This window comes from Saccopteryx leptura, chromosome 6, assembly GCF_036850995.1.
Source record: "Saccopteryx leptura isolate mSacLep1 chromosome 6, mSacLep1_pri_phased_curated, whole genome shotgun sequence".
Taxonomy (NCBI): Eukaryota; Metazoa; Chordata; class Mammalia; order Chiroptera; family Emballonuridae; genus Saccopteryx; species Saccopteryx leptura.
The window spans coordinates 186,246,455-186,258,941 of record NC_089508.1 but is presented as its reverse complement, the minus strand read 5'-3'; the positions used below and the strand labels follow the sequence as shown (position 1 = coordinate 186,258,941).

At 53.7% G+C, this 12,487-nt stretch overlaps 1 protein-coding gene across 3 annotated transcripts in view; it reads left to right on the top strand.

Moving 5' to 3' along the window:
• SLIT3 (slit guidance ligand 3) overlaps positions 1-12,487 on the top strand; it is a 616,611-nt gene that overhangs the window by 466,757 nt on the left and 137,367 nt on the right. For all 3 annotated transcript variants that reach the window (XR_010746197.1, XM_066342686.1, XM_066342687.1), the window contains exon 8: positions 5,439-5,602. Coding sequence is in view for 2 of the 3 variants with exons in the window: in XM_066342686.1 (XP_066198783.1) it covers positions 5,439-5,602 (164 nt within the window). In the remaining variant the exon portion in view is untranslated. The remainder of the gene's footprint in view (positions 1-5,438; positions 5,603-12,487) is intronic.

Here is a 12,487-nt window from a genome sequence, read left to right as displayed (position 1 = left end):
GCACGCGAGGTGGGCCGCGTCCTGGGGGCAAGGCTGCTCATCGAGGTCAGCGAGGGGAGGGCACACCTCCGAGCTGCTGGGAGGACAAAACACACTCAGGTGTGTCTGGCCACGATGTGCACTCAACAAACTAGTTGTCACAAAAGAAGCAGAATCAGGGTCCAGCATCCAGCGTCATTTTCCAGTTCTTCCTTTTTTTTTTTTTTTTCTGTATTTTTCTGAAGCTGGAAACGGGGAGAGACAGTCAGACAGACTCCCGCATGCGCCCGACCGGGATCCACCCAGCACGCCCACCAGGGGCGACGCTCTGCCCACCAGGGGGCGATGCTCTGCCCCTCCGGGGCGTCGCTCTGCCGCGACCAGAGCCACTCCAGCGCCTGGGGCAGAGGCCAAGGAGCCATCCCCAGCGCCCGGGCCATCTTGCTCCAATGGAGCCTTGGCTGCGGGAGGGGAAGAGAGAGACAGAGAGGAAGGAGGGGGCGGGGGTGGAGAAGCAAATGGGCGCTTCTCCTGTGTGCCCTGGCCGGGAATCGAACCCGGGTCCCCCGCACGCCAGGCCGACGCTCTACCACTGAGCCAACTGGCCAGGGCCAGTTCTTCCTTTGATCCCTCATAGGATACGATAATTTAGCCAAGAAATCCATCCCCCCCCCCCCCCGCCGCCATTTTAAAATGGGATGGCGCGGTGATGGAGTTTCAGGAAAACCGTTGGGTCTTCACAGACCTCTTCAAAGTCCCCAGCAAACCACCCGCGGGCTGGAGGGCCGGGGGCCTCGGGCACGTGGGTGGAGCAGGAGAAAGATGGCTCCTCCCTGCAGACATCAGCAGCCCGGCTCCTGGGACTGCTCTTCTGTGACTGCTACTTGCCCTCTTGTCATTTTCAGTGTAGGAGAAACCGGGCGGGGTCCACAGGAGGGGGTCAGGGCTAGGTCGGGGTCTCGGGTGTTTTGTGTGGGTGTTTGGGTGGGCAGAGTTTATTCTCCTTGTTTCTATTGTCATTCCTCTCGTGGTCCCGAGCCCTCATCTGATGAGCTCAGATCAATCAATCAATCTCGTCTGCTCTCTTTGCTCCCTGCCTTGTGCCATTTTCTCTTCAGTTTATTTCGGAGATGGCTCTATATGGGACTCCCCAGAGACATGAGCTGACTAATCCCCCGTCACTGTAATTAAAGGGGTGGGGGCCTGGTGCTGGAGAAGGGGGAAGAGGAGAGAGGAAGGAAGTCATAAATGGGATTTCTAAAGGAAAGCTTTTATATTGAATTCAGAAAGCCACATTTTATAGAGAATGAGCACTGGCCCTCTCTAAAAGGATTTGCTGGAAATTTAATTTAGCGTCTGTGGCTAAAAGGCACCTTTCACAAATTGGCATTTGTATCCATTCACCTTATCTTCTATAAAGGTGGCTTGGCCTATGGGGAATGCGGCGTTTCTGTCAGCAAAACGACTGCGGGACACCGTGCAGGAGCCGCCAGCCACCGTGATGCCCTGGTGTCTGAACCAGAGATGGCAGCCTTGTCCAGGCAGGGCCATAGGTTAGGGAGACAGGTCTGGAGCGAGTCTCCTCCCGACAACAACAGCAGCGTCGGACGTTGCGGTGTGCCAGGCCTTGCGCTGAGCGCTTGCCATGAACCATCTCAGTCCCCCACAGCAACCCTGGGAAGGGGCGTCATTAACATCCCCATTTCATAGGTGATAACACTGAGGCCCAGAGGGAAATGAAATCACCCCCCAAAGTCAAAGGCATCAAGCACAGAGCCAGTGTTCTGTTTGGGCAATGGCACATCGGAGCCTGGGCTCATCCTGTCCAGCAGAAACAAAAACGGAATACCGCGGCCCAGATGAGGGGAGGAAGTTGAGACCAGAGCTTCCGCCTGGCCGCAGGGCCACGAGAGGCCACCCTCCCTGGTGTCACTGCCATCCCAGCCCAGCAAAATTGTTCACAGTAACGAAGACGAGTTCCCTTCTTGCTCTAGAGCAGGGGTCTCAAACTCAACTCAGCATGTGGGCCGCAGAGCAAGATCACAGCCGTTCGGCGGGCCGCACTAGGTCTACAAAAGGCAACTGTTACGCAACACTTTTCTCACTGCAGTTGAAAACAAAAAAAAATCAGTACAACAAGCACAATCGTACATGCAGTTTACTCAGTGTCACAAAACGACCAGAAACTGTAGTTCGCATCACAACTGCTGTTAACTAAGCTAATATCTAGCTAGGATGCTAGAGAAATGAAAAATACAAGTAGGCCCCTAGGCTTACTTAATTTTATCCAAAATATTTTTTTTTTTTTTTTTCTGAAGCTGGAAACAGGGAGAGACAGTCAGACAGACTCCCGCATGCGCCCGACCGGGATCCACCCGGCACGCCCACCAGAGGCGATGCTCTGCCCACCAGGGGGCGATGCTCTGCCCATCCTGGGCGTCGCCATGTTGCGACCAGAGCCACTCTAGCGCCTGAGGCAGAGGCCACAGAGCCATCCCCAGCGCCCGGGCCATCTTTGCTCCAATGGAGCCTTGGCTGCGGGAGGGGAAGAGAGAGACAGAGAGGAAAGCGCGGTGGAGGGGTGGAGAAGCAAATGGGCGCTTCTCCTGTGTGCCCTGGCCGGGAATCGAACCCGGGTCCTCCGCACGCTAGGCCGACGCTCTACCGCTGAGCCAACCGGCCAGGGCCCAAAATATTTTGAACTTCGTGGATTAGTCTGTGGGCCACACAAAATTGTTCGGCGGGCCGCGAGTTTGAGACCCCTGCTCTAGAGGATCAGAAACTCTCCTGGCAGTGCACAGGCTCACACTTTATGATGAACATGCTTATTTTTCTTTTCATATTAGCATTTGGGATGCTGTTACTCAGCTTGCTCTCCCAAACACGGTGTGAAAGGCAGCTTGAAAGAACCTGTCCGGCTCGACTCTCCCAGTGTGTCTGGTGGGTGAGATGCCAGTGGGGGGAACTGAGTCCGCCGACTGCCCCAGGGTTTTGACCAGAGCCTTCCCGTGACTCCCAAGTCATTTTTGGTCACCTCTTTCCCGTGGTCCACTTGGGAGAGGAGAAAGTCCCACCGAGAGAGACGGAGGAAGAGGGACCATCCGTCACAAGGTTAAGGAAAGAGGAGATGTGGGGCTGGCTGTCAGGAATCGAGGGAGAACCAACCTAATAGAATCGTCCGAAAGAGGAACCTCTGACATTTTGATTATCTCGGAAATTAATCCGCTCAGTAAGGATCTGACTTACCTAAACCTCGTTTCTGTTCCTCCATTGATCTCTTACCCCTGATTGGAACTGACTGGAATTGGTTCGCATTGATCCGGCCCGTGGGCCCGCGCTCATTAAAAGGCCCTTTCTCCCGGCGCGCAAAAGAACTCGGGGGCCCCCCAGCCTGGGCGTGCCACCAGCCCCTGCCCCACCTGTCACCAGAACTGACCTGCCGTGGCCATCTTCCTAGGCAGCCTTTGCACCTGGGGGGCGTGTCTGGCCACGGAGCCCCCCCCTCTGTCGGGCAGCTCACTGCTGGGTCAGGAGACAGCTCACTCTCACGGCCGCTGCACCTGCCCGGGAACTCCCTGTCCTCATGCTCTGGAGGAAAGAGGAGCCGCTCAAGTTCACCCTGAAGCCCCTCCCTGTCCGAGCGCCAAGTGGCCGTCTTTGCTGAGTACACAGAGGTCTTGCTTTCCCTCTTAGAACTGAGGTCCTTCCCCCGGCTTCTTCGGATCTTGTCCCCCGAGTCCCATCCCACCTGTCACACCGCTTTCTGGAGCAGCATGGTTTGGGGGTAGAGGGGATGTTCTGAGCTTTGAAACTCAAAAGAGAGCATTGAATTACTTGAAGCCCATTACAGATCCTATGTCTTGGACCTAGGAGCCTATTAAAACACGTTTGACCTTAAATATTGGCTCTCAAGTACGACAAGAAAATTACAGCGTCAAAATTAAACATTTAAAAATACAATCAGAAAAATCTTTTCAAACTTTTGTTCAGCAGGGAGAAGTGGCATTCCATGTGGGAATCGCGTGCATTTAGTCCATCGGATAGAACAGGGTCTGGGGTCCCCGGAGGCTGCCAAGGCCCCCACAGGGCCTGACCTGCCCCGCCGGGGGTCTGCATCCACGCGGGGCAGGGCGGCTGTGCCGGCAGGCAGCACACGTTAGCCGCACTTGGCCAGTGTGTCACAATGTTGACCTTTCGCTAAGTGGAGTGTGGTCAAGAGCCCTTCAGCTCTCTCCGATTCGGGCATGGAGGTAGCCCGGGCCACTGCTTCCTGCCGCCACTCAGTATTGACTGGCTTGACACCGAGCGCGTGGAAGTCCCCAGATACTGCTGGCTGGTTAGCAAGTCCAGGACTGGGCGTTTGAAATTTGCATCAGCCAAGTATATGATAAGCTGATGTGACTTAAACTCTTTCCTGCCACCACTTCTAGTGACCTAGGGCTGTATGGGGACGTGCAAGTTGGAAACCCCTGATAGAGCAACGTTAGGGGTGAACCTTTAGAAGCCCCTGGATGGCCTTAGTCTGCCCCCCCCCCCGACTAGTGGAAAGGCTATTCCAGCCTTGTAACCAGACAGGACAGTCCCCCTCAGAAGTGGAACCTACAGATTGCTCGATGAAGTCTTGTTCCCTCAAGGGCAAGAAAGTGGTCTGGGATCGATCACAGCGACTAGAAGGAGCAAGCCCGGGTCCTGGCACTGGTTGGGAAGTCTCTTCAGAGCTACCTAAGCAGTCAGAGTAGCAGATGTGCCAGGTGGACTTGGACGTGGGGAGGAGAGAAGGGCGCTGTGGAGGGACTGTTCTGGACTGCAGGGGTCTGGTACGGACGACACTTCATTGAAACAGGAGGGTACACCTCCTCTCCGTGCCCTGCCCGACCCAACCCAACCGGTGCACTCAGTGCTAGTGGGTCGGGGCTCACCAGGGTGACATGCAGGGGCTCATTAAAAGGACATGTAAGGAGGGAGGGAGAGAGAGAAAGGGTAAAAGCAGCTCTGATCTCAGCCCCAGTGCCACCATAGACTGGGGCATTGGCATGGAGGAGCTGTCTCGAGCCTTCTGTATACCTCGCGCTAGCTCAGGCCCTGAAATTTGCACATGAGCCACCCCTGAGGAAGTTTGACTCAAAACAGGACAGTCACTATAACAGTGTCACTGGCCCCCTCCTGCGCACGGAGTCTTCCCCGAGTGGGAAAGAAAAGCGTGGAATTGCTATGAAGAAATAGTGAGTCGCTCAGAGCCGCTGAGGCATCCCCGGGATGCAGCCCACGTGGGCCGATGACGGTCACGTGTGGCCTGGCCATGTCAGGGCTGAGGCTCCCGTGCTCACGCGGCAGCACAGAGGGAAGTGCTCCCAGGGTCTCCTGAGGATTGTCACGCTGGACAAAGGGACGGAGAGGCCTGGCCCGCTCCGGCTGGCCGGCGGCTGCCTCCCCTCCTCACTCTGGGCCTTCCTCCCCAGGCGCCTGCACTCCAACCACCTGCACTGCGACTGCCACCTGGCCTGGCTCTCGGACTGGCTGCGACAGCGGCGGACGGTCGGCCAGTTCACACTCTGCATGACTCCCGTTCACCTGAGGGGCTTCAACGTGGCGGACGTGCAGAAGAAGGAGTACGTGTGCCCAGGTGAGGCTGCCCCACGCCTGAGCTCTCCCTGCCGTCACCCCCGGCCTTGAGCGCAACCCCCCCAGCCCAGAGCGTGCTGTGGGACCCCCGCGGCTATTCCAGCACTCCGTGCTCACTTAAAGATCTCTGCAGTGCCTCGAGGGGTCCCAAGAAAGCAGCTTTTGTCATGTGTGAAAGGGAAAGGCTCAAAGGACTCCTGTTTCGCTTTCTGTTAAGCCTCCTAGTCCGTCTGTGCTAAGGAAACTCGCACCTGTTAGGTGCTTTAGCATTTGTTAAACGTGGTTCCTGTCATCCGATTGCTCGTAGGAATTGGGGAGACAGGGTAATGGAGGCTTTGGGGTCAGCCTGTGTGGCTGGAAATCCTAGTTCTGCCCCTTACGAGGGTGTGACTTGGGCAAGTTACCTAGCGTGTCTGCAAAATGGAAATTATAATAGTACCTAACTGCAGGGATGGGAGGGAGAGTAAGTGAAACAATGTACGCAAAGCACTGAGCATCATACACAGTACTTGGGGAGAGCTAATAAGTGGGGCGTCATTATTATGGGTTAGTGGGTCCCCAGAAAGTGCTGAGCTGCTGTGAGCACCTAATCTACGGACAGTCACCATGTGGCAGCCGCAGACTCGCCCGTGTGGCCCAGGACCCGGCACAGATCTCCAGGGAGGCTGAGAGACAGACACCCTCCCGGAGGACGGAGTAGCTTTTAAACCGAGTCCGGAATTTGCCTGCTTGTTTGACTTTTGCTTTTCATTGACATCCTCCAGTCTTCCCCACTCTGTCTTTTCTGGTGGCAAAAATGTAGGGCCAATCCTTTAAAAAAAAAAAAAAAAAAGACTCCCCCAAAGAGGCATTCCTGATCTCTAGGAGGCCAGTCCTGGACCTGGGTCCCAGCGGCATCCAAAGGCTGGTCTTGGGGACTTGGCGTGCAGGGAGGAGGAAGGGCAGCAGGGCGCGTGGCACTGGCGGGGCTGACCGGTCCCCGTCCTCAGTGTCGGAGGTTTGCTGAGCCGGCGTGTGGCACGGGGCCGCGGTGACCCGGAGCGCAGGTCGGCCCGCTTCTGCACTGCGGCTGCGGCTGCAATCTATTCAGAACGCTCCGCCAATTGCGCGGCACCGCGCTCTCTGCGGCCCCTCCCCGTCATGTTACCACGTCATCACGTTCTCTGCGATCCCAACACGCTCGCGCACGCCTCTCGCAGAGCCGCACCTCGATAGTTTCCCATAGACGCCCACGTTAGAAATCACTTCCCATCAAACACATTTAATAAAACCGTTGATCACACAAGCGCCCAACTCAAATAGAGTGACTGTGATTACAGCAATTATTAGGCAAAGGAGACAATATCTGCGTAAGTCACAGTGAAAGAAATAATTAGGGAGTGCAGGAGTCACCCAAGAGCTAATGAGGAAAGCTAATTAGAGAGAATGAAAACACGTCGGGAGGGACGGGTGCCGCGTTTAATGCCGCACCCTGTGCGAACGCCGCTGCGTCACGAAGGCACCATCCGGTCAAAGGAGGGGCAAGACTTTGCTTATCCAGCAGCAGTCAGGGTCCAAAACCCTCATGAGTCCTGGTCACGCCAGTGCCCCAAACCTCCCTGCCCTAGAATGGCTCGATCCCACAAGCAGGTTCATAGTTACATAGGAGCATCCTTGTCACCTCCCCTGTTTATAGCAGGAGCCTACGGAAGGGTCCCTGTAGCTTCTTAGTGCAAAGCCAGGCATCTTCTTTTTTTTATTTAGGAAAATAAATTGAACCGCAGTGACACGGATCAATAAGAGTCCATAAGTTTCAGATGAACATCTCTACAGCATGTGAACTGTTGATTGTGTTGTGTGCCCATCGCCCACAGTCAAATCTCTCTGTCACAGCATCCTTGTCCCTGTTTGCCAGGCATCTTCTGAGGACGGGAGAATTTTTAGTCCACAGACTCCAGATACGATCATGCTATCGATCCCCATCCGCTCACCATAGTATGAATTTCGGGGAGCTCCCTACTGGAGCCCCTCTCCATGAGGGAGTCTTCCGATGCCTCCCAGGCTCTCATGGGATAAAAAGAGAACACTGTGCAAGGCTCCTTTCTGGAAAGGTCTAAGGCAGAGTTAACAGTCTGGGGGAACTGGTGCATTGACCACCCATGATGAAGGAACCGCCACCATGATTAGCCGGGTGCGGGATGACCACGGTTTCCAAAAAGTGCTACCTCTTCCGTAATTGTCAAAGGTCGTTTGGGAGGCCGAGGAAAGGGTGTTGGGGAAGCAGCGTGGATGGAGCACACAGGCTGTGCACACCCACGAGGTCAAGGTCATGTGCTGACACCCCCCCCACACACACACACACACACGCACATACGCACACACACACACGCACACACACGCACACACACACACACGCACACACGCACTGCTGGAGGAGGCAGCCCCACCCCACACAGAGCCCACTGAGGCATCTGGAGGCAGCGGTTTTGTTCAGACCTGATCGGGGTGGTATTAGCGCCTTGTTCAAGCAGTTCCCTCAGTAACTTGCAGGAGGGAGGCTTCAGTCAAGAAGAGGGTGGGGGCGGTACAAGAACATCTCTTAAAAAGTAGCGGTTATCTGCGCGGGAGAAAAGACAGGCGAGGGGCACTGAGGAAGACATCCCTGTGTGCATCACCTGTCCAGGCAGTGTCAGAAAACCTCCCTGGGACATAAAAATGAGACTCAGAGACATAGACAAGAATGTGATGGTAAGGGCGGGGGGGGGGGGGGGGAGGGACACAAAGAAAACTAGATAGAAGGTGACGGAAGACAGTTTGACTTTGGGTGAGGGGTATGCAACATAATCAAATGTCAAAATAATCTGGAGATGTTTTCTCTGAACATATGTATCCTGATTTATCAATCTCACCGCATTACAATTAATAAATTTTAAAAAGAAAAGAAAAGAAAACCTCCCTGGGCCCTGAGACGGTATCGGAAGATACGTCAAAGGCAGGACGGCAGAGACAGGAGAGAGCTCTCTTCTCTGCGCCCGCCCGCCCGCCCGAGTCCCCGGTCTCTCCCTCTGACCTAAGCGCCGCTGTTTGCAGCCGGCCTTTCTCCCCAGAGGCCGCGGGCTCCTTGTCACTCCGGTGCACCCAGAAATCCACTAGCAGCTCCCCTTGACCAAATTCATCTCCTCTCTCACCTGCTCCTTCCCATCGAGGGCTCCTGTTTGTTTCCTCTGGGGAAACAACTGGGACTTTGTCACTGGGGTGAGGGACTGTGTCTTATTTTATTAACTAAGAATGTTTTTTTTTTTTTCTATGATATACAACTGGACCACTTGGTTTCCTTCAGATAAGGCTAAAATAATTTCTCTGTTAGTTTTTTCTTTTTCCTGTTAGTTTTTCTTTTTTTTTTTTTTTTGTATTTTTCTGAAGTTGGAAATGGGGAGGCAGTCAGACAGACTCCCGCATGCGCCCGACCGGGATCCACCTGGCATGCCCACCAGGGGGCGATGCTCTGCCCATCTGGGGCGTTGCTCTGTTGCAACCAGAGCCATTCTAGCGCCTGAGGCAGAGGCCACAATGGAGCCTCGGCTGCAGGAGGGGAAGAGAGAGACAGAGAGGAAGGAGAGGGGAAGGGGTGGAGAAGCAGATGGGCGCTTCTCCTGTGTGCCCTGGCCGGGAATCAAAGCCGGGACTCCTGCACGCCAGGCCAACGCTTTACCACTGAGCCAACCGGCCAGGGCCTGTTAGCTTTTCTTGATTCAAGGGAAAGGTTGGGCCTGGGTCTAGAGGAGTCTGCAGCCCCTGCTCCGTGTTGCCTGAACCCGTCTTGATCAGAGTTCACGTAACCGCCCAGGGGAAGGGTTCTGCTTTGGCCATTGCTTGGCTCATGTTTTGCGAGTTATAAGGTCTCTTTTCCGTCCTTACCTACAAGGGCTTTTGGAAGGGAGGGGGTTAAATTCTAGATGTGTCTTGTCAATTTTCTGGTAGCTTAATCTGAGAAAGTTTTTACCAGTCACTCTTTGTAAATGAAGGGGATTAAACATTTGACCTCCTGAGTCAATCACTTTGAACACCCCTGAACACAAACATCTGGTACACCCATCTCACACTCATCTGCCCAAGGCCTTTGAGTGTGAGATATCTTTTCATGAAGATTAGTCCTGTCTCCTAGTGAGAAGAGGCCACATCTTAATATTTTTGAAGGTGCCCAGTGCGTAGAACAGTGTTTGATCCTAATAGCCTCTCAACAAACATTCTCATTTATTATTAAAAAAGAAATAGGGGCATCTCCCTGGAAACACGAAACTTCCCCTTTCTTCCTCTTCTTCTTCTTTTTTTTTTTAATTTGGGAACAGTTACTAAGTATAAAGATAATTAAGGTAAGTCTGACTGGCCGCCCATCTCCTTAGGAGGCTTTAATTAAAACACCATAATTGGACATTGCAAGAATGAGATTATTAGGTTTATAGCCATTCCCAAAATTATCATGCCTCTGGTATTTAAATCGCATTCATTTATATTCTCATCATAATTGCTCGAGTCCCATTGTCATCACAGTCTGTTGTTGCCTTTTGAAAGGCCAGAGGCCAACAGGGATGCTTAATTTGAATGCCGGAATTAATTTATTTCCACTTGCTCACAAGGCCATCGGAGTTTTCGACTCTGTGCACTGTCCCGGGTGGCGTTCTCTTTAAAGGCAGGAAGGAGCAAACACAGCTCTCACAAAAGAGTACCCGAGTTCTCCGTGGCAGCTTACACAGCCTGGGTCCCGCCCCGAGGCCCCGATGGCCTTCAGGTGCCTGGCAGGGAAGAGAGGCACTTGGGGGTGTCTTTTTGGGCAGAGGAGATGGGAAGAAGAGCATCTGGGGCGGTTTGCTTAACATTTCCTATCCTTTTGTTTCCTTGTCAGTATAACGGGAATGATCATAGTGGAACCGACGTCATGGGTTTTAATGAGGGTGGAGTGAGATCATACATATCCAGAGCTTAATGCAGCATCTGGAATGTAGGACACAGTCCATACACGTGAGCCGTTTGTGTGGGGATGATGGTCATTTGTAGCTTAGCCGCTGCTGTGTCCTTGGGCAAAATTACACAGGTTTCGGGTGCACGGTTCTACAACACATCATCTGTACACTGTGTTGGGTGTTCACTCCCCAACTCAAGTCTCCATGCATCACCATTCACCCCCCTCATACCCTCCGCCATCCCCCCCCCCCGGCAGTGACCACACTGTTGTCTGTGTCCTTGAGTTTTATCTCTTTTTTGCTCAATCCCTCCACTCCCCTAACCCCCCCCCACACACACACACAGCCGTCAGCCTGCTCTCTACCTGAGTCTGTCTCTGTTTTGCTTGTTAGTTCATTTATTCATTAGATTCCACATGAGTGAAATCATATGGTACTTGTCTTCCTCTGACTGGTTTATTTCACTTAGCATAATGCTCTCCAGGTCCACCCAGGCTGTCGCAGAAGATAAGATTTCCCTCTTTTTTTTTTTTTTTACGGCTTAGGAAGGAGTGTTCCGCTGTGTAAATGTACCGCACAGAGTTTTTTATCCGCTCATCTACTGATGGACACTTGGGCTGTTTCCAGATCTTGACTATTGTAAAGAATGCTGCAGTCAACATAGGGGGGTGCATATATTCTGTCGAGTTAGTGTTTCAGGATTCTTCGGATAAATTCCACGAATTGGAATCACTGGGTCGGTCGTAAGGCAGTTCCACTTTTAATTTTTTGAAGTAACTCCATACTGCTTTCCACAGTGCCTGCACCAATCTGCATCCCCACCAACAGTGCACGAGGGTTCTCTTTTCTCCACATCCTTGCCAGCACTTGTTGTTTGTTGATTTGTTCATGATAGCCATTCTGACAGGTGTCAGGTGACAGCTCACTGTGGTTTTAATTGGCATCTCTGTGATGATTAGTGACATTGAGCATCTTTTCACGTGTCTAGTGGCCATCAGTGTGTCCTCTCTGGAGTATCTATTCAGGTCCTGTGGCTGTTTTTTAATTGGATTGCTTGTGTTTTTGGTGTTGGTGTGGCCCCTTTGTAGGTCTGAAGTCCAGTGACGTGTGCCCCCCTCATCTAGGCAGATACGTTAGGGCTTCTGCTTTCAGCGTGATGACCATGCCCGTCTGCCAGCTAGGAGAATGGAGGGGAGATGGAGGCCGGGCCGCGGCCGTCCCCCCGGTCAGCCTCCATTACCCCTGTCTCAGAACTGTGCGGTCAGCAGAGATAGACTAATTGTGCCCTGTCTGCCGTGGGCGCTTTCCCCTGGGGAGCTCTGGCTGGGAACACATCTCTCCTGCCCTCTCGCTCACTGAGCGCCTTCCTTTCCCTCTGTTTGGCATGGAGACCGCTTTGGCTCCAGATGGAAACGCCAGAGCTGACATGGTAAAGGGGGCAGGGTGGGCCAGGCCCCTGCGGGGACAGGTGCTTGCCCACACACCCCCACCCGCCTCCCCGTTGTGGGTGAGAGCGTCCATAGGCACCCCTATGCTGGCTGGAAGAGCAAGGCCGCATGCACTCCCGAGGGTGCAGTAGGACACCTTAGAAAGCTGACCACGGGCTCCGGGGGCTACACTGTCGCTAGGCTCTGACTGAGGGCGGGGAGGAGGTGGGACCCGCCGACAGGCTCAGGGGAAGACAGTGAGGACCGCGGGCCCCCCGGAGAACGTGTTATGCAGCAGGAACACACAGGTGCACGCAGGCAGGCACATACCCAGACCGTTACTTCCACGAGAGATAATGTAGGGACTCTTCCTGTCCTGACATAAACTCTGTTCCCATTCCTCTCTGCTCCTCAGCTTGTAGCCATGGAATTTGCTGGGTAGAAAGGGTGGTGTTTCCTCACTCTGTCCCCTTGGAAATCCAGTGCCCCCTTCACTACCCCCCCGCCACCCTCAGCAGG